This window comes from Hibiscus syriacus, unplaced genomic scaffold (assembly GCF_006381635.1).
Source record: "Hibiscus syriacus cultivar Baekdansim isolate YM2019G1 unplaced genomic scaffold, ASM638163v2 tig00008386_pilon, whole genome shotgun sequence".
NCBI classification, from domain to species: Eukaryota; Viridiplantae; Streptophyta; class Magnoliopsida; order Malvales; family Malvaceae; genus Hibiscus; species Hibiscus syriacus.
Genome location: NW_024062163.1, coordinates 105,645 through 132,223, shown reverse-complemented (window position 1 = coordinate 132,223; position 26,579 = coordinate 105,645). Strand labels below are relative to the sequence as shown.

The 26,579-nt window shown below is 34.5% G+C and overlaps 1 protein-coding gene across 1 annotated transcript; it reads right to left on the bottom strand.

Annotated features, from left to right (window-relative positions):
• Window positions 1-18,605: 18,605 nt before the first annotated feature.
• Window positions 18,606-21,949, bottom strand: LOC120202269 (auxin transporter-like protein 2). The gene is made up of 8 exons (XM_039202705.1): window positions 21,697-21,949; window positions 21,403-21,588; window positions 21,194-21,306; window positions 20,837-21,020; window positions 20,600-20,697; window positions 19,951-20,158; window positions 19,596-19,853; window positions 18,606-19,108 (listed from the first exon to the last, which is right to left on the bottom strand). Exons 1-8 carry the CDS (start codon window positions 21,853-21,855, stop codon window positions 18,827-18,829), a joined length of 1,488 nt encoding a protein of 495 aa, XP_039058636.1. The 5' UTR covers window positions 21,856-21,949; the 3' UTR covers window positions 18,606-18,826.
• Window positions 21,950-26,579: the final 4,630 nt, after the last annotated feature.

Sequence of the window (26,579 nt, the reverse complement as noted above, 5' to 3'; positions counted from 1 at the left end):
AATGGCTTCCCCCGGTCCAAATTTTACCAATTTCAAGTGGCTTACTCAATACGCCTCCATAAAGGGATTCCTAATGTCAATATCCATCACAAAATACCCAAACAGACCACTGCCCTTCCTCATCAGTCGACCGTCGATCCCTGTCTATAGACCTCTCTTTACCCGAACACAGCTCGGTTAATCGCCAAGAAACCATCGTCGACTATTTACCACTAGAACCACACAATTCTGAGACATCTTTTGCTTCAATCATAGCACAACCCACCCATCAAAATACCCATCTGTTGAAAACATTTTGATATTTCGATATAACAAATTAAGTTAAATGAATTTTAAGATTTTCCAAATGATTTTCTAAGTATATTCGATAGAATTATTCGAATATCAAAACATTACTCCAAATCTTTCAAAGATCATTTTTAATCATTACTCAAAAGTGTAAAATTAAGTTTTAATCTTAAAACAATTTCAAAATAATTTTACAAAGTATTTCGAACCATTTCAAAGCCAAAAATTCCAGATTGCTCAGAGGGAACCGATTCCCCCCTAAGGGGGTACCGATTCCCCCTTAAATGGTTTGGCTCCGAGAATTCCAGTATGCTCGGAGGGAACCGATTCCCCCCCAGGGGGTACCGATTCCCCCTTGTATAACGGTCGAAATATTTGAATTTTACACTTAGGGAACCGATTCCCCATAGGGGGTACCGATTCCCCCACGCTCCAAACTGTTTTATTAATTGTTTTCACACTAAAACGGCTATATTATTTTCTATAATTATCCTCAACGTTCAGAAGTGATTCAAGGTGTATTTAAGCAAGCTTAGAAGCCATTGATCAATAACAAGAAACATCAAGCAATTAGAATCAAGAGAGAATCAAAGAGAAAGCATCAAACCTCAAGTTTGAGCATTTCAATCCTATTTTTCATTCAATATTCATTTTGCTTTCAAGAACACTTATTGTGCTCAATTGTATTTATTCTTGAGTGTTCTTTCTTTGTTCTAGAATTGTGCAAACATATTTTCCTTGTGAGGTTTTTCTTGTAAATTTGCAAATTTGTATTTCTCTTTGAGAAAAGAGTGTTCTCAAGAATTGGGGTATATTCTTGAGGGAGTTGTAAGGTTATCTCTTTGGCCTCAAAAGAAAGAACAAATTAGTGAATTTGTTGGAAAATCCTTAGTGTGGATAGCTAAGGTAGTGGACGTAGACTTTGGTTGATAAAGTCGAACCACTCTAAATCGCTGTGCAATTTCTTTCAATTTTCTGCAAAAGCTTCCACCAAAATTTTTATTGCCAATTCACCCCCCTCTTGGCTGATTCAGTCAATCGATTAACTCAATAATTGGCATCAGAGCCTAACTCATTTGAAGGTTTAATCGCCTCTTGAGTCGATTTAGGAAGAGTTATATCGATAATCAAAGTCATCAATGGCCTCCGCTTCAAACTTCGACTCCGGTCTCGACTCGATGCCCGTCAACAAGCCTCATTTCTTCAATGGAGCTAACTATGCCTATTGGAAGAATAGAATGATGTACTTCATTCAAGCAAGTGACATGGGAGCATGTAATGTTGTAGAAGAAGGATACATCAAACCTCTCACTCATCCAAGGTTGTGGAGTGAAGGAGAGACAAGAATGTTCCAACTCAACTCTAAAGCCATCCATATCATTTTTTGTGCTCTTGGACCAGATGAATACGGAAGAGTTTCATCATGTACAACCGCCAAAGAAATATGGGACAAACTTCAAGTTACTCATGAAGGTACCGATGAGGTAAAGAAATCTAAAATTAGTATTCTAACGCATAGCTATAAAAATTTTAGGATGAAACCAAATGAAGATATCAAAGCTATGACGGATAGATTTTCAACGATTGTCAATGGTCTCAAATCATATGGAGAGATCATTTCAAATGAAAAGCTTGTGAGGAAGTTAGTCTACTCCCTCACAAAATCGTGGCAATCAAAGAAGACGGCAATCATCGAGTCTAAGGACTTAACGTCCTTAACTCTTGAAGAGCTAATTGGGTCACTCCTCACTCATGAAATGATGCTCGAAGATGAGGTGGACCTCGACAAGATTGACGAGACACCAAAGGAGAAGGAGAAGAAGAAAAACATTGGAGTTGCTCTTAAATCCACAAAAGATGAGAGTGATTCGAATAACGATGACGATGATGAGAAAATGGCATTGTTTGCCAAACGGTTCAGAAAAATGATGAGACCTTATCGAGGAAGAAAATTCAAACGAAATGAAGGCCTCAAAAATGAACCGAAAGAGAATGACCCAATCATTTGCTACGAATGCAAAAAGCCAGGGCATGTCAAATATGATTACCCACAATTGAAGAAAAAGGGTCAATCAAAGAATAATCACAAGGCTCATGTGGCTACATGGAGCGATGAAGAAAGTTCCGATGAAGAGGAACAAGAAGTAGCTAACTTGTGCTTAATGGCATTTAGGGAAGATTCTAAGGTAACCTCTAACTCATCCGATTTTGATGATTTATCCTATGATGAGTTATTAGAGGAATATAATGGGTTGGATTCGGATTATGAGAAATTATTTTTAAAATATAAAAATGATGTTTCAAAATTGAAAAATGAAAACAAACTCATATAAAAACCATCAACGATCTTGAAAGTAAAATCAAAGATTTGCAAATCAAACTAGAAGAGTTTGAAAAGAAAAATTTAGATTTGCAAAATTTACTTTCAAAGATCAATGATGATCATCAAAAGAAAATTGATGATCTTAAAACTTCTTTTGATAAAGTTGGAACAAAACATTTTGAAAAAGGTGGAAATTCAAAATTTAACTTTGTTAGAAAAAGTTTTAGAAACTACAATCATAGAGGTCCCCAAAGAACCTCTAATGGAAAAATCATTAGAAGTATGCGGGTTCCTAAAGAACTCATTACTACTAAAGATAAAAATATCCTACACAAATGGATACCTAAGGGGACTAGGATTTTGAAAACTAATGAATATGGACCCAAAAGAATTTGGGTACCAAAAATCAAAAATTAATCTATGTTTGTAGGGAAAGGAGCATTGCTACAAGGCACGGGAAACAAATTCAAATTCATGGTACCTTGATAGTGGATGCTCAAGACACATGACCGGAGACAAAAGCCGGGTCATTGAGCTTAACGCCAAAAATGGAGGAGAAGTGACTTTTGGAGACAATTCAAAAGGTCACATTGAAGGTATTAGTACAATAGGTAATACCTCTTCCATACAAATTAAAAATATTTTATATGTGAATGAATTAAAGCATAATCTATTGAGTATTAGTCAATTATGCGATAAAGGATTCAATGTCTTATTTGAAATTAATGGTTGTAAAGTCATTGACATTGCATCTAATCGGATTATGCTTGTTGGTCATAGAATATGAAACATATACATGGTGCATTTAGATTATTTTGATATGACTAATTTATGCCTAGTTGCTAAGGATGAACATGATAGTTGGTTATGGCATAGGAGACTAGGACATGCTAGTATGAGTGTTTTGCAACGGTTAATTCAAGGAGACCTAGTAATGGGTTGCCTAAGCTTAAATTTGATAATGATAAAATCTGTGATGCTTGTGCTAAAGGAAAACAAAAGCGAGTTTCTTTTAAATCCATTAATGATGTATCAACTAGTAGAGTTTTACAATTGATCCATTTAGATCTTTTTGGGCCAACTAGAACTACTAGCTTGGGTGGAAAACAATATGCATTTGTCTTGGTAGATGTCTATTCTAGATATACTTGGGTTCTATTTTTAAATACTAAAGATGAAGCATTAGAACAATTCATCATGTTTTCAAAAGTAATCCAAAATGAAAAAGGTTACTCTATAACTAGTGTTAGGAGTGATCATGGAATTGAATTTGAAAATCTTGGATTTACTGAATTTTGTAACTCTAACGGTATTAGCCATAATTTTTCAGCACCTAGAACCCCTCAACAAAATGGAGTTGTTGAAAGAAAAAATCGAACTTTAGAAGAAATGGCTAGAACCATGCTTTGTGAAAATAATTTGCCAAAATATTTTTGGGCGGAAGCCACAAATACCGCTTGTTATGTTGTAAATCGAGTAATGATTAGGCCAATTTTAAAGAAAACTCCATATGAAATTTTCAAAAATAAAAAGCCTAACATTAGTTATTTTCATCCTTTTGGATGTAAATGTTTTGTTTTAAACAACAGTAAAGAAAACCTTGGCAAATTTGATGCTAAAAGTGATGAAGGAATTTTTCTGGGTTATTCCTTAAATTCTAAAGCCTATCGTGTATTTAATAAAAAAACTTTAGTTGTAGAAGAGTCTATACATGTTGTTTTCGATGATAATCCCCTTCCGAGGAAGAATTCTTGTGTGAATGATGATATAGGTGTTATAAATACAAATGACGTTAGACATGACGTTAGAGAACCATCATCAAAGGAAGAAACAAAAAATGAGGAAACTCATGATCCTCTTGAGAATCCAACCATTGAAGAAAGGGAAGTATCTTATCCAATAGAGTACAACTATGTTAAGGATGGTGAAATTATAGGTGATCCATCAAAAGGGGTAACAACTTGATCTTCTCTTAGAAATATTTGTAATTATGTTGCATTTATCTCATGTATAGAGCCTAAGAATATTAAAGAAGCATTAAATGATGAACATTGGATTATGGCTATGCAAGAAGAGTTAAATCAATTTGAGAGAAGTAAAGTATGGACATTAGTTGAAAGGCCTAGTAATAAATCTACTGTAGGTACTAGATGGGTATTTAGGAATAAGCTTGATGAGAGTGGTAATATAGTGAGAAACAAGGCTAGACTTGTTGCTCAAGGGTATACTCAAGAAGAGGGCATAGACTATGATGAAACATACGCTCCCGTAGCTAGGATGGAAGCAATTAGAATGTTATTAGCATTTGCATGTTTTAATGAATTTAAATTATATCAAATGGATGTTAAAAGTGCATTTTTAAATGGTTTTATAAAAGAAGAAGTGTTTGTGGAACAACCTCCAGGATTTGAAGATTCAAATTTTCCGGATCATGTTTTAAAATTGACAAAAGCTCTTTATGGTTTAAAGCAAGCTCCTAGAGCTTGGTATGAAAGATTGTCAAATTTTTTAATTGAAAAAGGTTTTTCAAAAGGGAAGGTTGACACTACATTGTTTTTGAAGCATAAAGGTAAAGATTTATTAGTAGTTCAAATTTATGTTGATGATATAATATTTGGTTCTACTAATGATGTTCTTTGCCAAGAATTTTCTAAGCTAATGCAAAGTGAGTTTGAGATGAGCATGATGAGGGAGCTCTCATTTTTCTTGGGACTCCAAATCAAGCAAAGAAAAGATGGCATCTTCATCAATCAAGCTAAGTACGTCAAAGATATGCTCAAGAAGTTTGGACTGGAAAATGGGAAACCTCATGACACTCCAATGAGCTCTTCAACAAAGCTTGACTTAGATGAAGGAGGTAAATGTGTAGATGTTAAATTATATAGGTCAATGATTGGATCTCTACTTTATCTAACTGCAAGTAGACCGGATATTATGTTTAGTGTTTGCTTATGTGCTAGATTTCAATCATGTCCTAAGGAATCACATTTACTAGCTGTTAAGATAATCTTTAGATACCTTAAAGACACTCCTAGTTTAGGACTTTGGTATCCTAGAGACTCTAGCTTTAGCTTGCATGCTTTTTCTGATGCGGATTATGGAGGATGCAAATTAGATAGGAAAAGCACCTCCAGTACTTGCCAATTCCTTGGAAATATGCTAATTTCTTGGTTTTCAAAGAAACAAAATTGTGTTGCATTATCTACCACTGAAGCGAATACATTTCAGCTGGTAGTTGTTGTGCACAAATTTTATGGATGAAACAACAACTTTTTGATTATGGAATTGAAGTAGGTACCATTCCTATCAAGTGTGACAATACTAGTGTTATTTGTCTCACTAAAAATCCCATCCAACACTCTAGAACTAAGCACATTGAAATAAGACATCACTTCATTAGAGACCATGTCACTAAGGAAGATGTAGTTCTAGAATTTGTTGATACTTTGCACCAATTAGCAGATATCTTTACAAAACCTTTAGACAAGGAACGATTTTGGACACTTAGGAGAGAATTAGGTTTGAACAATCTATCTTCACTGAGTGTTTAAAATAATTTTAGCACTTTTAATAATAAATGAAAAATGCTTCTAATAATAATTTTTGATTGCATTCATTGCTATTAGTTAGGGGGAGTTTATGATTCTTAATGAAAATTAATTTTATGTTCAAATATCGTTTAAAGATTAATTGAATTGTTTGAACATGATTAATTTTCAATAAATGAGTTGCCAATACCACTAGAAGAAATTAATTTAGCATTTTGGATGTTTAAAATTGGATTTTAGCATTTTGGTGCAGAGGGAATCGATCCCCCCTTGAAGGAACCGATTCCCCCTTTGAAGGGGAACCGATTCCCCCACAGGGGAATCGATACCCCCCCTAGGGTTCTGGTTTTAACACGGGCAGAACCCAATATTTGCTCAAACCCTCTCTTATTCCTTCACACCATTTTTTCCCTCTACCATCTCAAATCTCCATTCTTGCCTCAAATCAACGTTTTTAATCGGAATTCACTTCAAATATCATCCTCTAAACCTGTTGGAATCATCAAAAACGTGCAAACTTCATCTAATCTCACTCAAATCCGAAATCATTCAAGGTATTTTTCCAAAACTTCTTTTTATCAATTTATGAACATAGAACTAGTTTTAATTAGTTCTAGGTTGAATTTTTGATCGGGCATTGATTATTTAGTGATTAGAAACTAGATATTACAACTAATTTCATAAAAAACACAAGTTTTTTTCAAAATTTTCTAAATTTTCGAAATAAAAAAATTAATTTTCAAATTATTATGTTTTGATTAAATTATGTTGTTATTATGAAAACTATACATATATTGTTTCTCAAAACCATATTTTTCAAAAGTTTTTCAAAAACTTTGCCCATTAGGATTGATTTAGAGAACCTTGAAATATTGAGGACTCAATTGAGTTTTGGGATTGATTGAATTGCATAAATGTGTTTTCTAAATTGCAGGTTATCAATTCTATTCCAATTTCCTAAACCATGTCCAATCCTAAACGTGCTAGGTCTTCATCTAGTCGTTCACACCGTCAACCAAATCCACCTCCAAATCCTCCTCCTATTCCAATTTCTAATCCTAATCCCATTGATCCTAATTTGACTATCCAAAATTCGTGTTTCAATCATCCTGGTCCTAGAAATCATCGTTTTTGGTATTATCAATATTTCGACTCTTACAAAATCCGGGAAGAACGTATTCCTTCTCGTCAAGCTATGTTAGCTATCAATTTTAAATATATTCCTCTTTTACAAGAGTGGAAATTTGATAAACTCTTTGACCTTGAACCCATCGTTTACCATCAACTTGTTCGTATTTTCTATTCTAATGTCGTTTGTGTTAAAAACCAAACTGAAACTGAAACCATAGGAATTTGTTCCTACCTTCTAGGATAATTCTTATATATTGACTCGGCTTATATAGCCAATACATTCGGATTAGATAATGATGGTATTTTAAATGAAAAACAGGTTTTAGGATCTCGTTATAAAAGAAGGGATAGTGCAAGTGTCCTAGACCTTCATGAACGTTTTCTTTATTTAATGATTTCTTGGTGGTTTCGACCATCCGGAGGTCGTTATTCTACTCTTAGAGCCTTAGATCTTTGGTGGTTACATTGTTTCGAAAATAATATTAAAATCAACCTACCTCAGATTATTTTTGCTGAAATTGTTGAAACCGTAAATCTTGTTCCTAACAAAAAACCTCTGTTCATCTCTTGTTTACGGTTGCATTTTGAGTAATCTGTTTTCCAAAGCTGGGCTTAGAGTTGGTATGGATGCCGTAAATCTTGTTCCTAACAAATTAACCTTCTTTCTTTAACGAGAGCGGGGTGGATTAAGGATAAGGAAACCAGTGAATGGGTTCGATCTTCTGAAAATACTCCAGGAGCTAGTTCTTAACAAGCTCCACCCGAAGCTGACGAAGATCTCGAGCTTGAGCACAACAATGAATTCGAAGATGAACCTGAGCAGCCCGAAGAGCAAGCACAACAAACGCATCCAATGCCTCCATATTTCCAATCCTTTATGGAGACATTCGATTTTCGATACACTACTATGTATTCGCGCTTTACTTCTATAGAGTCCCATTTATCCACAATGGGAGCTCAACAATTAGAAATTCTTCAGAAAATGCATGCAAATAATGAAGCAACCAACGCACGTATTAATGACCTCACTAACGAAATGGCCGCTATGCGAGCTCGTTTTCCTCCTCCTAATCCGGATATGTGATTCAATGTTTTTGCTTTGAACTCCAAACTTATTGTTTTAATATTTTGAATATTTTGGAATGTTTGAATTTGTGGATTGATTGACTTTGAATTTGTTTGGATTTATGAATGGTTAGAAATTATCTATTTGGTGTGATTAAATTTATTCATTATTGCATCATTTACTTCATGCTTAGATATATGACCAATTTTTCCATTTCACATTAATTATGAATATTAATTATGAAACTAATGGCTAATGTTTCTCTTGCTTGTGATCTTAGCAGCTTATATTATATATAATCAATTGGCTAAATGATTTCAAAACCTTGTTTAAATTCTTTAAAATGTCTTTTTGATTTAACAAAAAGGGGGAGAAATGTTAAAGTGTTTTTAAATGATAAATGGGAGAAGTGTTAAAGTAAGGGGGAGTAATTTCAAAACTTGATTTCAAAATCTTAAAATTACTAAAATGTTTTGTTATATCAAAAAGGGGGAGATTGTTGAAAACATTTTGATATTTCGATATAACAAATTAAGTTAAATGAATTTTAAGATTTTCCAAATGATTTTCTAAGTATATTCGATAGAATTATTCGAATATCAAAACATTACTCCAAATCTTTCAAAGATCATTTTTAATCCTTACTCAAAGTGTAAAATTAAGTTTTAATTTTAAAACAATTTCAAAATAATTTTACAAAGTATTTCGAACCATTTCAAAGCCAAAAATTCCAGATTGCTCAGAGGGAACCGATTCTCCCTAAGGGGGTACTGATTCCCCCCTGAATGGTTTGGCTCCGAGAATTCCAGTATGCTCGGAGGGAACCGATTCCCCCCCAGGGGGTACCGATTCCCCCTTGTATAACGGTCGAAATATTTGAATTTTACACTTAGGGAACCGATTCCCCATAGGGGGTACCGATTCCCCCACGCTCCAAACTGTTTTATTAATTGTTTTCACACTAAAACGGCTATATTATTTTCTATAATTATCCTCAACGTTCAGAAGTGATTCAAGGTGTATTTAAGCAAGCTTAAAAGCCATTGATCAATAACAAGAAACATCAAGCAATTAGAATCAAGAGAAAATCAAAGAAAAAGCATCAAACCTCAAGTTTGAGCATTTCAATCCTATTTTTCATTCAATATTCATTTTGCTTTCAAGAACAATTATTGTGCTAAATTGTATTTATTCTTGAGTGTTCTTTCTTTGTTCTAGAATTGTGCAAACATATTTGCCTTGTGAGGTTTTTCTTGTAAATTTGCAAATTTGTATTTCTCTTTGAGAAAAGAGTGTTCTCAAGAATTGGGGTATATTCTTGAGGGAGTTGTAAGGTTATCTCTTTGGCCTCAAAAGAAAGAACAAATTAGTGAATTTGTTGGAAAATCCTTAGTGTGGATAGCTAAGGTAGTGGACGTAGACTTTGGTTGATAAAGTCGAACCACTCTAAATCGCTGTGCAATTTCTTTCAATTTTCTGCAAAAGCTTCCACCAAAATTTTTATTGCCAATTCACCCCCCTCTTGGCCGATTCAGTCAATCGATTAACTCAACACCATCCCATGACCACTAGATCGAAAAAAAAACATCCATAAACCCCTAACCAAAATGAACCTCACTGTTATCATTTCTCAACCATCAGACATTGAGCCTCATATTGTTTCTCAAGCCCTAAAAGATCCTAAATAGAGACAAACTATGAATGATGAGTTTGATGCTCTTATTCGGAATGGAACTTGGGAGCTTGTTCCATCTACTTCTCTGCAGAATCTTGTTGGATGTAAGTGGGTTTTTCATATTAAACGACTTCCTAATGGTTCTATTGACAGGTACAAAGCTAGATTAGTTACCAAAGGCTTTTATCAGCGACCTGGAGTGGATTATCATGACACTTTTAGTCTGGTTGTCAAACCGATAACAATACGACTTGTTCTAAGCCTGCACTCAGTAGAAGTTGGCAATTGCGACAATTGGATGTTAATAATGCATTTCTTTAGGGCCATCTTTTCGAAGATGTCTACATGGCCCAGCCTCCAGGATTTGTTGATAAAGACAATCCAACACATGTATGCAAACTAAAGAAGGTTATATATGGACTCAAGCAGGCCCCACGGGCTTGGTACCTTGAACTTCGCCAATTCCTCATTGAGTCTGGGTTCACAAACTCTCATGCAGACACTTCCCTATTCATTCTTCACTCAGGTGACACTACTATATATCTACTTGTTTATATGGATGACATTATTATCACAGGTACCAATACCAATATTATTCAGCGCTACATTGACCTCATGGCACAAAGATTTTCAATCAAGGATCTTGGCACCTTGTCTTATTTTCTCGGCATTGAGGTTCTAACTACTCCATCTGGTCTGCTACTTACTCAAAGGCGCTACATCACTTATCTTCTTTCCCGGACAAAAGTGATTAGTGCAAAACCTGTTGCTACACCACTTGTTACAGATAGAAATCTCACACTTCATTCAGGTACAGCTCTAACTGACTGCACAGAATATAGAACAATTGTTGATAGTCTACAGTATCTTTGCCTCACTCGCCTAGATATAGCATATGCTGTTAACAATCTTTCTCAATTCATACATCACCCGACGTCTGAACATTAGAATGTTGCAAAACGACTGCTTCGATATCTATGTGGCACATTAACTCATGGATTATTCTTTCACAAGGAAAATCCACTTTCCCTTTATGCCTTCTCAGATGCTGATTGGGGTGGAAACAAAGATGATTATACCTCAACGAGTACCTATATTGTCTATCTTGGTCGTCATCCTATTTCTTGGTCATCCAAGAAACAAAGTACAGTTACTCGATCCTCCACGAAAGCTGAGTATCGATCAGTTGCCGCTACTACTTCTAAACTCAATTGGATTTGTTCCCTTCTCACAGAACTTGGCATCACTCTTCCTACACCGCCTGTTATCTATTACGACAATGTTGGTGCCACCTATCTATATTCTAATCAAGTCTTTCATTCTCGCATGAAACATGTGGCACTTGACTACCACTTTATTCGGGGTCAAGTTCAATCAGGTGCTCTTCGTGTTACTCATGTTTCCTCAGCAGATCAACTTGTCGACGCTCTTACCAAACCGCTTCCACGAAGCTAATTCTAAGACTTAAGGGTCAAGATTGGTCTCTCCTCCGGAGCTCCATCTTGAGGGGGAATATTTGAGAATTAATTATAACAAATTTTATTTAAATTTTAAATTATTTTAATCAATTATAATATTCTTGTGATTAGTTGTAATTCCCTAACTCTAGGCTAGTCTCCTATTTATGTGCCTTGTAATTAGTTGTCATCCCCTAACTCTAGGCTAGTTTCCTATTTCTATGTGCCCCATCTTGTGTATATATATCCACTCTTAATCAATGGAAAACTCAAGCCATTGTTTCTCAATACTCTTCTCTCTATTTCAATATCGGGTACGTTGTCAGAAATGGGTTTGTTTTTGGATTGAAGTGATCTTCATGCCCATTTCTATTTGCTCAAGGGACGTGATTTTCCCCGCTTTTACCAAACGTCCGAGCTTTGTAACGGGAACCCATTTCTCTTATTCATCTCTGCGGTCACAGCGCCTTCCTCTTGGGCCATAGTCGGATCTACCATCGAAGCTACTCCTGAAAGCGCCACGCTCACCTCTTCCTCTTTCTGCCATTTTGTTTTTTTTTACTGTATGTGTTTACAAGAACGAGGGTTTTGTATAGATAAATTTGATTGCAGCGCGAAATAAGAGCAGCAACACTTAAGATTTATAAACATGATAGCTTCGCTAAAGATAGCAGATTCTCGGGGTATGAAATTCATTTTGAGTTTAACCTTTAATCCATTTTTACTAGGCATTTATCAACAGCTCCGAACAAACTCTTTAGCTCTACCTTCGGTAGCCTCATCCTTCCAGCCATTTCATACTCTTTCCCTAACCCTCGAGCCTATCTCATAGCCTCCAGTTATTTACTCGTACATTAACGGAACACGATCAGAAAGTTGACCCACCCCTAGCGTTGGCATTGATTTAGCTGTTCGCCAGGCTAAGGAGGAGAGTTATTTCTTTGAAACAGATGCATCGAAGATGTTATTCCAACATCAAGAGACGGAATTTAGAGTTTTTACATTCATTTGTCTAGCCTAGTGTAAAGTGGAGTTCTTTCTTTTATTTTTTGCCAATGTTTATGTTGGGTTGGCGATGGAAGAATGGAGAGTTAACGGTAGGGATGAGCAAAACTTGACTTGTCAATTCGAAATTTTTTGACTCGACTCGAGCAACTGCTCAATAAAAATTAACGGGAGGTAACGGTAAGGAACAAAATTAAAATAAACTAAAAGTTTGATGATTGTATTGTAAGTTTTAAAAGTTGGGTGACTAAAATGCAAGCACCCTAAAAGTTCGGATACTATTTATGTACTTTACCCTTTCTTTTAATGTCATTTCTACCATCTTCTTTAATCAGTTGGGGATGTCTTGTAACACCCTTAACCCGTACCCGACCCGAGTACGAGTCCGAGATGTGACATTACCTTTTTAAAATAATTTTCCTTATAAAATAACAAAATATTTGAACTTATTTTAGGAAAATAAGATAATATATTATTAAATTATATTCAGTATAAAATTTTGAGGTAAAAAAAATGTATTTGCGAACAATAAAATATGTATAAACAATAATCTGCTACAGTACCGTGAACAGTAACCTGCTACAGTACCCGAAATGTTAAATTTTCCAGTTTACAAATAGGGAATCGATTCCCCTGCTACAGGGAACCGATTCCCCTGCTACAGTACTGCTACAGTACTTCCGTAAAAAATGTACATAAAATTCGTAAAAATTCAACCGTTCATTACTATACACTTACATAATTACATTCAAAACATTATAAAAGTCGATCAGAGTGTTCGTAACTAACAACTTATTACATGCCAACATACTTTATACAACTAAAATACATACTTTGTTGTTTACTTCTGATTTGATCCCCTAATGATGGTATGCTGCGTTGCTGCTCTTAAGATCGATCTTCTTACTTTTCTGTACCTACGTGTAAATCACTTACACGCTAAGTCATAGACTTAGTGAGGCATATAAATATAATGATGATGTATTCCTTATAAATATGAACATGTGATCTATCCATTCAATGATCTAACATATAACAATAATAATGCAATTACCTTTGATAACATTCTATAAGCCCATGTACATTACTGAGAACTCAAGGTATTCGAGTACATTGAGGTTGTGCACTATTGCTGTCACCACAGCTCGTATAAGTCCCACTGAGTGGCATATGAAATTTGTCTCGAAGGACCTGTGAATATGTCCCGAAGGACCTATGAGTTGTCCCGAATGACCTATGAAACCCTCGACTCTTGGCATGCCAACTATACCTATAGCTCTCATATCGTATACTATGGGCATCATTCTTATATTTCATATGTTCATGTGCTCATGTCACTTATCATATCACATATACATTTGAATTTATTCACATATATCATGTAACACCCCCACCCGTACCCGACCTGGATTCGAGTCCGAGGTGTCACATTGACTTTTTCAAAACATTTACATGTATAAAATAGTGAGTAATTTAAAACTTTTATATATATAGCTTATTCAAAAGATTTCCAGAACTATTCAGAGCTTAAATGTTTTTGCAAAACCGTTAAGTGCATATACAATTCAGACATTTATTTACATGCCAACCATTTTCAATGTACAGAATACATCTAATTCAAAACAGCTTTTCTGATCTGATCTTCGGTAAGAAGTAACTGACCTGTCTTGCTCCATATTGCTCTTTACTCTTCTCGAAACCTACGTGTGAAACAATCACACGCTAAGTCGTTGACTTAGTGAGGCATATAAACATATAATAAAAACCATCGAACATTTCATATAACAAAACACATACCTGTACAAATACTATCATTATCATTAACATATCTATCATATAATATCATACATTTTTCCAATCAATACCTATTTCATCCGATGAATATGTATTCTAAACATTTGATCATGACATTTCAATATGCATGTATCTATTACACGATAACATATATAATCATATCATGCACATACGAAACTTAACTTCTTGTACCACTTTCACTTTAAAGTTTGTATTTCAATTGCCCATGTATATTATTGAGAATAGAGGTATGTGAGTACATTGAGGTTGTGCACTAATGCTGTCACCACAGCTCGTATCAATTCCCTCATGGGGCACCGAACCTTAGTTCAGTATTCGTCCCGTAGGACCACTATGTCCCGAAGGACCACTGTATATGTCCCGTAGGGCCACTATGTCCCGAAGGACTACTCCTTAAGAACCACATACATAATATAATGGCTCCAATAAGTGTACCGAAGTACTACATATAGGTTCCACATAATTACATACATGTCCCGAAGGACCACGTAGAACCCTCGACTCTTGGCATGCCAACTATACCTATAGCTCTCATATCATATACTATGGGCATTATTCTTATGTTTCATATCACTTGTTCCTTTTCTTCTGTCACATACCATATGTATGTGTGAACATACATCTCATATCATATAACCTTTATCTCAAGTGCATGTAATCAAGTATTACATGTAATCACGTAGATCATTTCATATGGATTATATCATTTCTCATTTTTCATGTAAACACACATGTCATATCTTATTCACATATGTTCATATATACATCATATATCACATAGAATAACATATAAACTTATACATATATTCATGTACATACTTTCATATAGTTCGTATATCAATGCCCTATAACTTATCTCACATTATTTATATCCTAGTTTCATATATTTACTTAATTCAATTTCACATAACTTGTTACCTATATATATTCTTATAACTTATCATCACATAACTCCCATAACATCTTCCAATAGCTTCATAGATCTTTACTATATGACTCATATATTATATGTTCATTTAAGCCCATAACTCTTCCCATATAGCTTATCTTACATGTTCATATAATCACTTCTGTCAATGTCTCCTAATTTATATATTATTTTCATATTGTCCTATAGGTCAATGTTATTTAACTTGTCTCACTTTTCATTTCATCTCATAAGTTGGTTATACTAATTCTCATATATTTAACTCGTGTAATTTATATCTTGTTATTATATCCTCAACTAGACCTATATCCACATGTTCATAATCACATAACTTATATTCTTTTTCATATAATCACATATGTCTATGTCGTTTAACTTATCATTTATATCTATATCATCTATTTTATATCATTTTCTCTTGCTATCACATAAGTCCTTGCTATTTTTACATAGTTCGCGATCCTATAGTCAATTATAATAGCATATGTTTATCTTATCTAATATCATATAGTTCTTTACTTATGTCTTATATCACATATTTATATTATAAACTTATATAATCACATATACTATTTAAACCAGTTCACATAGCTTATCACACTAACATATATTCATTCAATTCATGTAACATATGCAATACATATAACATATGTACCCATTTTCATGCACTCATGCAAACATAAGAATCACAATTCAAATAACATTTTTAGGAGTCCCTTCTTACCATAGTGACTCCATCACTGGCTCATCGCAAGCCAATGTTTATTTGGTACATAAGTACAATTTAAATTGCACTCACCTGGGCCTCGTTGTTTTGAATCAATCCTAATCCTTAGTTTGTTCCGGAACAAGCTTTCATTCTATATCTACATAATAATACATTAATACTTATCAGTATACTGATTGATATATTCGAAACTATCACTCCTTAGGCTCAGAGAAAAGCCAATTTCATCTTTTAATGAAGGTATGCATCGATGCACTACTGATGCATCGGTGCATAAAATGCATTCGATGTTGTATTATTATAGGGATGCATCGATGCATGACTTATGCATCGATGCACTAATTGCATTCGATGTTTCTATTTTAAAAGAGTGCATTGATGCATTACCAATGCATCGATACACCTTCAAACAATTTCTGGGTTTTAACCTTGATGCATCGATGCACTATGAATGTGCATCGATGCACTCTGCCCAGAATCCTCTTTTATGCCCGAAAATCCACTCTTTTCAGCTTAATACTTCATATATCATCTCCTTTCTTATTTTTAACTTACATACTCATATTCAAACTCATTCATATTCATTAATCACCTCTTTAACATCAAAATCCTATTCTCCATATGTAATTCAAGAATTACACTAAATTTTCAACATGTTCCAAATTTAATTCTATTGCTTCTAGCTTCTTAATTATACCCTTGACAAGTCAAATCCATCTTTAGAACTTCAAAAACCTTTCTATAACAAAATTTCATTTCTACACCCTTCATATCATTTCCTTTCTAATTCTCTATTCTTGATGTTTAAAGCTTATATAAGCTTTCCTTAAGCTTATATAATACTCCAAGAATCAAAATCAACTTATAAATCCAAGAATTAAACAGCTGAAATTAAACTCACCTTTAAATGAGGCTTACGGGGAGAAGAAGAAGCTGGAGAAGAAGACTCTGGATAATTCTCTCCTTTCCCACGTGGTTTCCTTAAAAAGGGAAAATAAAAATCTTCTCTTAGAAAAGACCATAACACCCTTGTTATTTTCCAGCTTTACTACTAAATCCATGAACTTTTAATTTATTTCGAAATCAAGCATATAGTTTTCAAAATTTGCAATTTAGTCACTGACCCTGAATTTCGGGATGTTACATATCATTTATCAAATCATATGAGCATATATACCTTATGCATGTATCATAATAATTATCATGTATGCATGTTCATAACTATTGTTCTATAAAAATCAACATAGGATTAGACTTATCACAAGTCTTATTCCATTATACTACCCTTAAAATAGGCACTCACCTTGGCCTCGCTTTCGTTGTTTCAATCCTAACTCTTCGATTGTTCCGGAATAGAATTACGTTTTATAACTACATAAACACAATTTTCAATATATTTATCAGAAGCCTAACCCTTGTAATTTGATACTAACAACTTAAACTGATTTAATAAACCGAACTTCAACATTTTCTTTTAGGGGGAATCGATTCCCCCAGGGGGTATCGGTTCCCTCTGCATAATCTGAAATTTCACTGTTCAAACCCGAAGATCATCAACTCTTCACTAAATTTCTCAGACAAGGTTCCTTTCATACCACCAAACTTAACTACAACCATTTTAATTAACTTCTATCAATTCCAATACTTTAAAATCTCCCATGCTTCATTCAAATTCTCAAAGCTAAAAATCATACCCAATTTTCAACATGTTTTAAATCGAATTCTAACACTCCATATTCCTTAATTAACTTCTTGACAAGTCAAAAATCTTATTCTAACTTCAAAAACTCATCCATATCAAAATTTCATCCAAAACCCCATTTTCCAAATCTATCTCTAAAACACTTATCTTGTTGTCTTAATGTCATATAAGCTTTCTTTTAGCTTATATAACATCCAAACTTCAATTTCCAAGCTAAAAAACAAAGAAACGACCAAGGTTCTGATTCTTACCTTAAGCTGGGGTCTTCACGTTTGGAATAAGAGAAGAGTGAAGAAGATAAGAAAGAAGGAAGAAGAGATGAGAGAAATCTGGAAACATTTGTTTCCTACTCAAGCCCCACGTGGGTTATAATATAATCCCATCAAAATTCTTAATTATAAATTTTCCTTGCAAATGACCAGTTTGTCCTTTAATTCATTTCATATTTACTAACAATTATTTTTAAACTATTTAATTATTCTACTTTAATCACCAAATTCTGATTTTTTACAATTTAATCACTAACCCGTTATTGGGGATGTTAGTAAACCTTTTGATGATTTGATGATGATTTGTGATCATCTATCATCATCATGGATAACGTAGAAAGAGGAAGGACAGATAAAAAGGAAGAGATGCCTTCCAGTTTCAACTATTATTCTCCCTATGCTCTGCATGCAAGCTGTTTATTTATTTGAGTTGTCGTTTTCAAGGTCCAAGCACCAACGCCCTAGATATTGGGGGGGGTGAAAATGGGTTCCAAAATCAAGTTTTTCATCATAAATTTGAGGAGACAATTCACTGCCAATTTTCTTTGCCGCAGAATGGTAGGATTTGGATTTCTCATTCTGTCAAATTATAGTTAAAGTGGATTCCATTTTTATTTCCATCATGGGACACATTATTGTAAAGGGAAGGTGGAAGAGAACACTGGAAATACAAAGCAGAGAGCATCCTCCATTTTTATACGAACTTTGTTTCTTTTTTAGGAATTGCATTACAAACTCCCTAAGTTAAATAGGAAAAAAAAGACAGAGAAAGACTCAAAGTGGATGTCCATTGCGTGTATAATCTGGTTTGTGAACTTCCATTTAAGCTCTCTGTCGACAATCTTAAAGTAACAAGGATGACCAGTGTGCTCAAATGACACGATGACAATGTTCAGGGCCTATGAGTGTGGTTGAAAGGGTGTTGTAGAGGAGCAGCCGCGGTGGCGTTAAGGCCGTGGTTGGGCGGTGGCGGTGAGGCGGCCAATGCCGTTGGTGGACATTGGTAACACTTTGTGAACAGCCCAAATGTGTCAATCTGGTGTATGAAATTCGTCATGCTCGCCCATCCACCGAATCCAAACCCGACGATCAAAACCCAAACCACAACGAACACGTTTATCGTGTATGTTCCTACCCATCTTCCAAAGTACTTGGGCGGTTGTTCCACTGCATTCTGCATAAACGTTCATCAAACACCACATGTCAATGATCATAAACATGAAAATTTTCTCTCTCTCTCTGAGTTCTTAGAAAAAAAAAGACGTTTTATGTAGTACCCCAGATATGGGGAATCAGGTACGAACATGAACATATTCTGTTTAACAGTTGCAGCACGAATCTCGTGCCTTCTGCAAAAACTATTACATGTTGCCCGAAAATTTCCAGTGCTACATCTAAAAACATTATCTGTTTAGGAGAAAGACCCGGTACTGGTCTGCTAGACTGTGACCACACGCTACCACACTCTGTTTCTTATTCGTTGCACTTTGGATTTATTTAATGTTAAATCAAATCAACACAACTAATATCTTTTTCAATTCTCAATGTAAAATGTGTGACCGTCATTATAGTAAAAATATATACCAGATATCTACATTTTCCTAATCATATTCTGATTAATGAAGATTTGAGGTTTAGAATTTAAGGTTTATGGATAATACCTCTCGAGCGATGGCTGATCTGAAGGTAAAGATGTGAGCAAGTGCCGGAATTATATAGACAGTGAAGCTGACAAGGAGAGATCCCACGGTGGAATTTATCGGTCCGAAGAAAGGGAAGATGATAGCCAAGAACCAAATGGGGACAACTACTGGCAATCTTGCTGCCGCTCTTTTGCATAGGCTCTTGCACTCATGCATCCCAATTGCTTTCTCCCATACAAAATATAGTGGCGTGCATGCAAATCCAAATGTTATGAACTGCACAATAAGCACCACGATAAAGAAACATTGTTATGTACTATTTTGTTATGCATGCATGGAAGGATCTGACAATGAAATTTTTTCATAGGCATGCCTGGTGGATGAGCATTAAAATGACAGCCATGTCTCTGAAGGGAGTTCTTGGGAGAAGAGAAAAGGCATTTGAGTGATTGAGAAGCATGTCCCCAAATGCCCAATAAACAGCAGCAGCTGAAGGAAGTGTCAGTGTCAGCACATACAATGTTGCTATCAGGTATATAGCCTTGAACTTTTGAGGTTTCCACATAGCATGCATGATCTCCCTGTACATTAATTAGCAACATTTCATTAGTTAGCAAAATTAATCCATGTTAGTTCCATGAACTTCAATGCCACATTTGGTACACAAAGCTGGACCCCCCCCCCCAAATCTCTTGGCATCTTCTCAATGATAAAAGTGAAAGTAAAAGAAAAAAGATCAATGGCTTTCTACATGGAAAATGAATACTAGGGTTCCCGAGAACAAAACAACTTTTTGCCTCCCACGCTTACAAAGGGTAATTTTACTCCAAGGATTGGTCATTAGTTCTCCAATGGTGATCAGATCATTTCTAGAAAAGTTAAAGGTCTGGTCGTTTTCAGAGCTGTTTTTACATGCATTTATAATTGTCAAATAGTAAAGCATTTAATTATGCAATAAACATGGTCAGATTTGTACTTAAACGTAAGAGACGCGAATTCTAGACATAAATTTTTCTTCTTACACAGTGACAGCATGTCCCCCAAATGTATAGAGAATGTTGGTGGCACCTGTGAAATACAAAACCAGCTTGGTAGGACCAGAATGTTTAACTCCCTCGACCTACATTTAATGTCAAACAAAAATTCTTAATACACTAATACAATTATAATAATATGGATTGTGACAGGACAAGCATGATTCCTTTTTTACTGAAATTTCAACCCAGTATGTTCAACAAGTTTTGAGTGTTTTCTTTTACCTGGCCATGGAGGAGGGAGGCAATGGTGAGATACCAAGCAGAGTAGGTGGTCATTATAAGGCCTAGAAAAGACCAGATTCTGTAATTGTGAAATGAAGGGATGAAGACAGTGGTTGCACAACAAGCACCAAAGATGTAAGTCCATGTCCTCTTGTCCAGATTGTCATTTATGTAATATATGTTGCTGTAATAGCAAAAACAAAAGATACCCAGCATCAGGGAATTTATTGTCAGGGTGCATGCATGATGATGATTCCTCTCTCTCTCTCTCTCTCTATATATATATATATATAGACAATTTTATATTTGGATAGAGATAAAAGCAAAAGAATCAAAAATCACTAGCCAAGTAGGTACCTTGCACAAGCTATGAGCTGAATGACAGATCCAAACAGGAGAAAAGTGCAGTTAAATGCCAAACCCACGTTCCTCCAGTGTTTCCCAAGGAGCCCATCAAGAACCTCAAACCACTGCACAATTTAAAAAAGAAAAAACTACTGATTCTCAATGTCATTTCATCATACTCTTGAAAGTCGTTACTTAAAGAAGTTAAAAAAAAGGTAAACCTGAATGACATGGTTTCTGAAATCAACTTTCTCTCTTTCTCTTCTGGTTCTATATTCTACATAGAGTATGCTAATAAGATAAGCTGTCCAGCTACCCAACAATCCATAGAACAACTGAAAGAGAATCCCAGAAAGCATCCCCAGTTGAGAAAATGAGTATGGCAATGTAAGCAACACTTGAGCTACCTGAAAAACACACAAAAAAGATAATCCCAACAAAACCACAAGTTTTAATGTTTACAGTAACACTGTTTTATACATGTGGGGGGAGAAAATGGTAATGGCAGGAATGACCTGATTAGAAGCACAGCTAAACCAAGCATCATACACAGAACCGCCATGCCAGAAGAGATTAGAAACCTTGCTTTTGATGCCCTTTGGCTCCCCTTCGGTTTCCATCTCCACGTAATTCCCAACAATCACTGTCTCCACCTTATCACTGCCACTTGCCATTATCTCTTCTATTGTGTTTTTATTTCGCTAAAGACTATAGTTTTTTTCTTTTTCCTTCGTTGATAAACTGGCTAGTGCATTTTCAATGCAGGGAAAAGGGTGAGGGTGAAGGTGATGGAGAAAAATGTAGAGATATAGAGGGTATATATAAACATACATACAGTTCAAGGCATGAAGTGGGGAGGGCTTCTCGAAGGATGTGAATAAGAAAAGCTGTAGAGAGCGAGATTGCACTTTTTACACCTTAAAAATTAAAGCTTCTATTTTTCACTAGTTATATTAATAAATAGGGTAAAGTACACAAATGGTCCCTGACTATCGGATATTATTTCATTAAGTCTATCGATTATTAAAAGTTATAAAATGATTATCTGACTATAGGAGTTACTTTTGTTGAGTACCTTGACTATTAAAAAATTATAAAATGATCACTCATCTATTGATTATGTTTTAAACTCGTCCTTTTCAACGGTAGTTCAAGTTGTACGATAAACTGTTGATATGATAAAATCTGATCTCATAAACTCAAACGACTATCATATGATCGTATCTCACTTAACATGTTAACTTCCGGCTGAGATGGTTGTTAACTTTTTTACTAAAAAGGATGAGTTTGAAATATAATAAATAATCGAGTGATAATTTTATAACTTTTAACAGTAGAGATATTCAACAAAGCAACTCGTTATAATTAGAGGACCATAATAATCAACCGACTCGATAAAACAAAATCATGTAATGGGGATCATTTGGTACTTTACCCTAATAAATTATTGTGTATAAAATATTTTATACAATGTTTTTTAGACCTTAAATTATTGAATGTAATGTAAAAATATTTTCATCTAAATCATTAAACAAATAACTATTGAATTTAACATAAAACCAGTATTGTGTAGAATGAAATTTTAATTGTTACTATTTGAGTAATATGAGGTGATTATAAGATATGTTTATATTCTTTCTTAGTTGTTAACAATACACGTATTCTTCAAATGAAACTGTTCGAATTCAACACCTCTAGAAATAACAATACTCGCTTTAACCACATATATTGTTAGATAGATTCAAGTTATTGAATTATTAATATTTTTTAAAACATTGGTTAAAGGCATGCATTGATTTTTTTTAAAATTTTTTGATAAAACTATAAAATTTCACCGTTAATGTATTGATGATTCTTGCAAATTACTTGATTGTACTTGCTAGCAGACCCTATTAATTACATCAATTATGATGACTAAAACCACACTCCACAGTAATAACATTTTTAATATTGAATCAGAGATTAAATTAAAGAGGGCTGAAATTGTAGAATAACAAGGCACATAGGGGGGGGGGGCACAGGAGATTATTAGAAGGTAGACCGAATGATTGCACCCAAACGGGCGTGGTCGCTTTACAGTTTACATCAACATTGAAAGTTGCTTTTATCACATGCCCATTCACTCCCCATATTTCTGTGCACTTCGATTACTGCTGCTTATTTTTATGCTTAATTTCTTACTAAGATTATATAAATATGTTTATATGAGGTTTTAGGGATCCTATTTAGAGTTTAAGATCAAAATGGACCATAGCATGTGTATCAAATAACAATCTAATTGTATTAGTTTATACAAGCTTGTCTAGAAAAACCATTGAAAAACACCACCCCAAATCTAATAATAACAAATTACTATATATTAGCTGCAATGTGCACTAAGGACATGTAAATGGCAGCAAAACAGAGTTTTAGTGGCGCTTTTTTAGTTCTATAGCGGCATTTTTAAGCGCCGTTAAAAGCACTTGCAGCGAAAGGAAAAACGTCGCAGGAAGCGCCGCTAAAACCAGCGTCGCTAAAGTTAATTGCGTTTCTGAACCAAAAATGCCGCCATAAGTCAAGATCTATAGCGGCGTTTTTGGAACAAACGCCGCAAAAAATCGATATCTATAGCGGCTTTTTTGGAACAAATGCCACTAAAAATCATATCTATAGCAGCGTTTTTTGATACAAACGCCGCTAATTATCTTTCTTTAGCTAAGATGATTATGCTCTATATCACCTAAATTTATTATCATATAGCTTTATCTAATTAACAACCATACATTTTAATAAAGACAAGTTATGTAAAAAAATACTAACAACAAAATAATTTAAAATTTATAAACATTAAAATTAAATATAATGTAGTTTGACATTGTTCTTCATTGCAATAATCCAATAAGAAATTTTTAACAAAGGCCAAGGAAATTAAAAAATGACACTCCACTTCCAACCATACCCAGAATTACATGTAGATTGAGACCTTCTTTACCAAAGAAAATGAAACCTAAAATCAGGACGAGAATAGTCTTCATATGGCCAAGCACTTGGAACGATACGGCCGTAAACCTGCCGATGCAGATAAACTGGCTGAGGTTGGTCGTCCCCACGGTAATGGTGCAAGACAGGATTATGAAAAACTGCAAGAAGAGAGTATCACATATTATTTACAGCAGTCATAATTACCTGCATGCAAAATATATTAATAATCCATATGTCAACTTGCACTAGCACATGAACTTAAGAATGTAGAGTTCATGTTCATGGTTCTCCAGTTACAAAAACAATACAGGACAATATTAAAAGTAAGTATGATGGTTAAATCTTCCATGTTTTCTTAATCATTAATCCTAGTTTTATGACCAAATGCAAGGATGGAAGTGAGTTCTCAGTACGCTCGATACAGACGAAGTATTTCTGATAAAATACCAATACAACTTAAGTTAAAATGATGTATCATAACCAACTATATTCTAGTAAACTCTGATAAGAACCGTACCATAGATATGGCAGTGTAGTTATAGGCATAAACCTTTTTCTCTGTTAACCAGTAGTCCACAAAAGGACCAAAAAGCAACATGATTGCAGCTTGTACCGGAGCAGTATGTCCCAATAAATCAAAAGATCCTGAAGAATGCTTGCATTGAAGATAATGTACATACCGCAAAATGATAAATAAAATTAAAAAACAAAAAAGGAGCCAAAATATCAATCCAAGTACAAGATCAAGGAATGGTCGGTGCTTCATTTATGGAATGGATTAGTCCATGACAAATACTTAGAGAACCTTGTTCAATCATAACATTAGTTGAAATTACTATATGAAATCTTACAACTTAATTGTAGCTGCGGCACAGTAACAAATGGGACACAAAATCAAAGTATTTCTTAGGTGAATATTGTTAACTTTTGACTTGCACCATCAGAACTAACATAGTCATAACAAATCATATTATACTCCTCTACATAAATTCTATCTCTAACATTATTTTATTGTTTATAAGAGTTACTAGGCATTTGAAAAAGTTAGGTTTGCTTCAATTGGAAAGAATTTTTAATTTTTCATCTCAACTTTAAATAAGATCTATGAGAAAAAATGAAAACAAGTAAAACTCTAGAACCCTTAGTTTTTTGGGTTTTGGGGGAAATTAAGAAAAGACAATCTTAAATAGCTATCCTACCTAGTTATCTCCTTAAAGATATAAAGTAAAAAAAAAAGGAAAATGAGCATTGTTTAACAAAACTAACAGGCGTAAATCTGTTTGCATCCAAGAAAAAAACCAAGGTGTAGGAGGAAGCTTTGTTCTAGTTTATGGGAGCGATCTTAGGAGAAGGATTGTTCCTAAAGTTTGAGATAGTCAGCAATTAGTCTTGCTACCCTGTTTTTCTCCTTTAGGTTGATCATATGGAGTTGGACCATAGAACAAGAAGGCTACATAGAAACATAATGAGCATAGAAGTAATTGATCCATTAGATACCAAATCTATATGCAAGCGCAATGAACAAGACTATGTGCAAAAGCAAAGTTAATCAATGTTTGCATGTAAATGCTCACTCAAAACATACCAAAACTGAAGCCATAGGTAGCCATCAAGGCTTTATTGACCATTATTATACCCACAGATGTGACAACGTTGAAAAACCAGGAGGCCATATCTAGAGCTGCTTTCCTATCAACCTTGCTTACTGACGACATTTTTACCAATTTAACTAGCAGAGTCTTTGTTTCTCAATTTTCATGCAGGCAAAAGTTAGGTTCAGATCTCGAAAATCCAGCAGGTGGTACCTGTATCAACAAATTGTTTGGAAAGCAAATATCACTTTAACATGCATAGTTTATAATTTGTACAAAGAAATGTTAAAGAGAGAACACAAACAATCATCCAATTCTAACAAAAACAATGAAGAGTGTTTCTTGCTCAGAAATAAAACGAGCAAACTAAAAAATAGACTGCAATTACAATGCATGTGTTTCCAAAACAATTACAGGGAAGTAAAAGTTTTAGAGGAAGGAATCTCTTCCAACTCTTGAGAGCCGCTTGGAAACCATCATTGGAACAATTATGAACTTCAAAATTCAAATTTATACTTAAAGAATGATGCTTACGTGGAGATTCGGTTTCATACAACTAGACATTTCATCAAACACAAGAATTCTCTTTATCTCAAGCGCCTCGGGTAAAATATGCTTCAATTGAGCCAAGTGACTTTATAAAAACCTCTTATAAAACCACATCAAACCCAAAAAAATAAAATACTCAATATAAAACAAACCAAACAGAACTTAATAAATCTATTAACCAGCATTAACTGAGATGATTAAGGTGAAATTACCTATAAGTTAAACACTATTTTGGGGCTGATATTTGTAAAAGTAGGCATTAACCCCTTCGATCTTAGCATCCAGATTGCAGAATC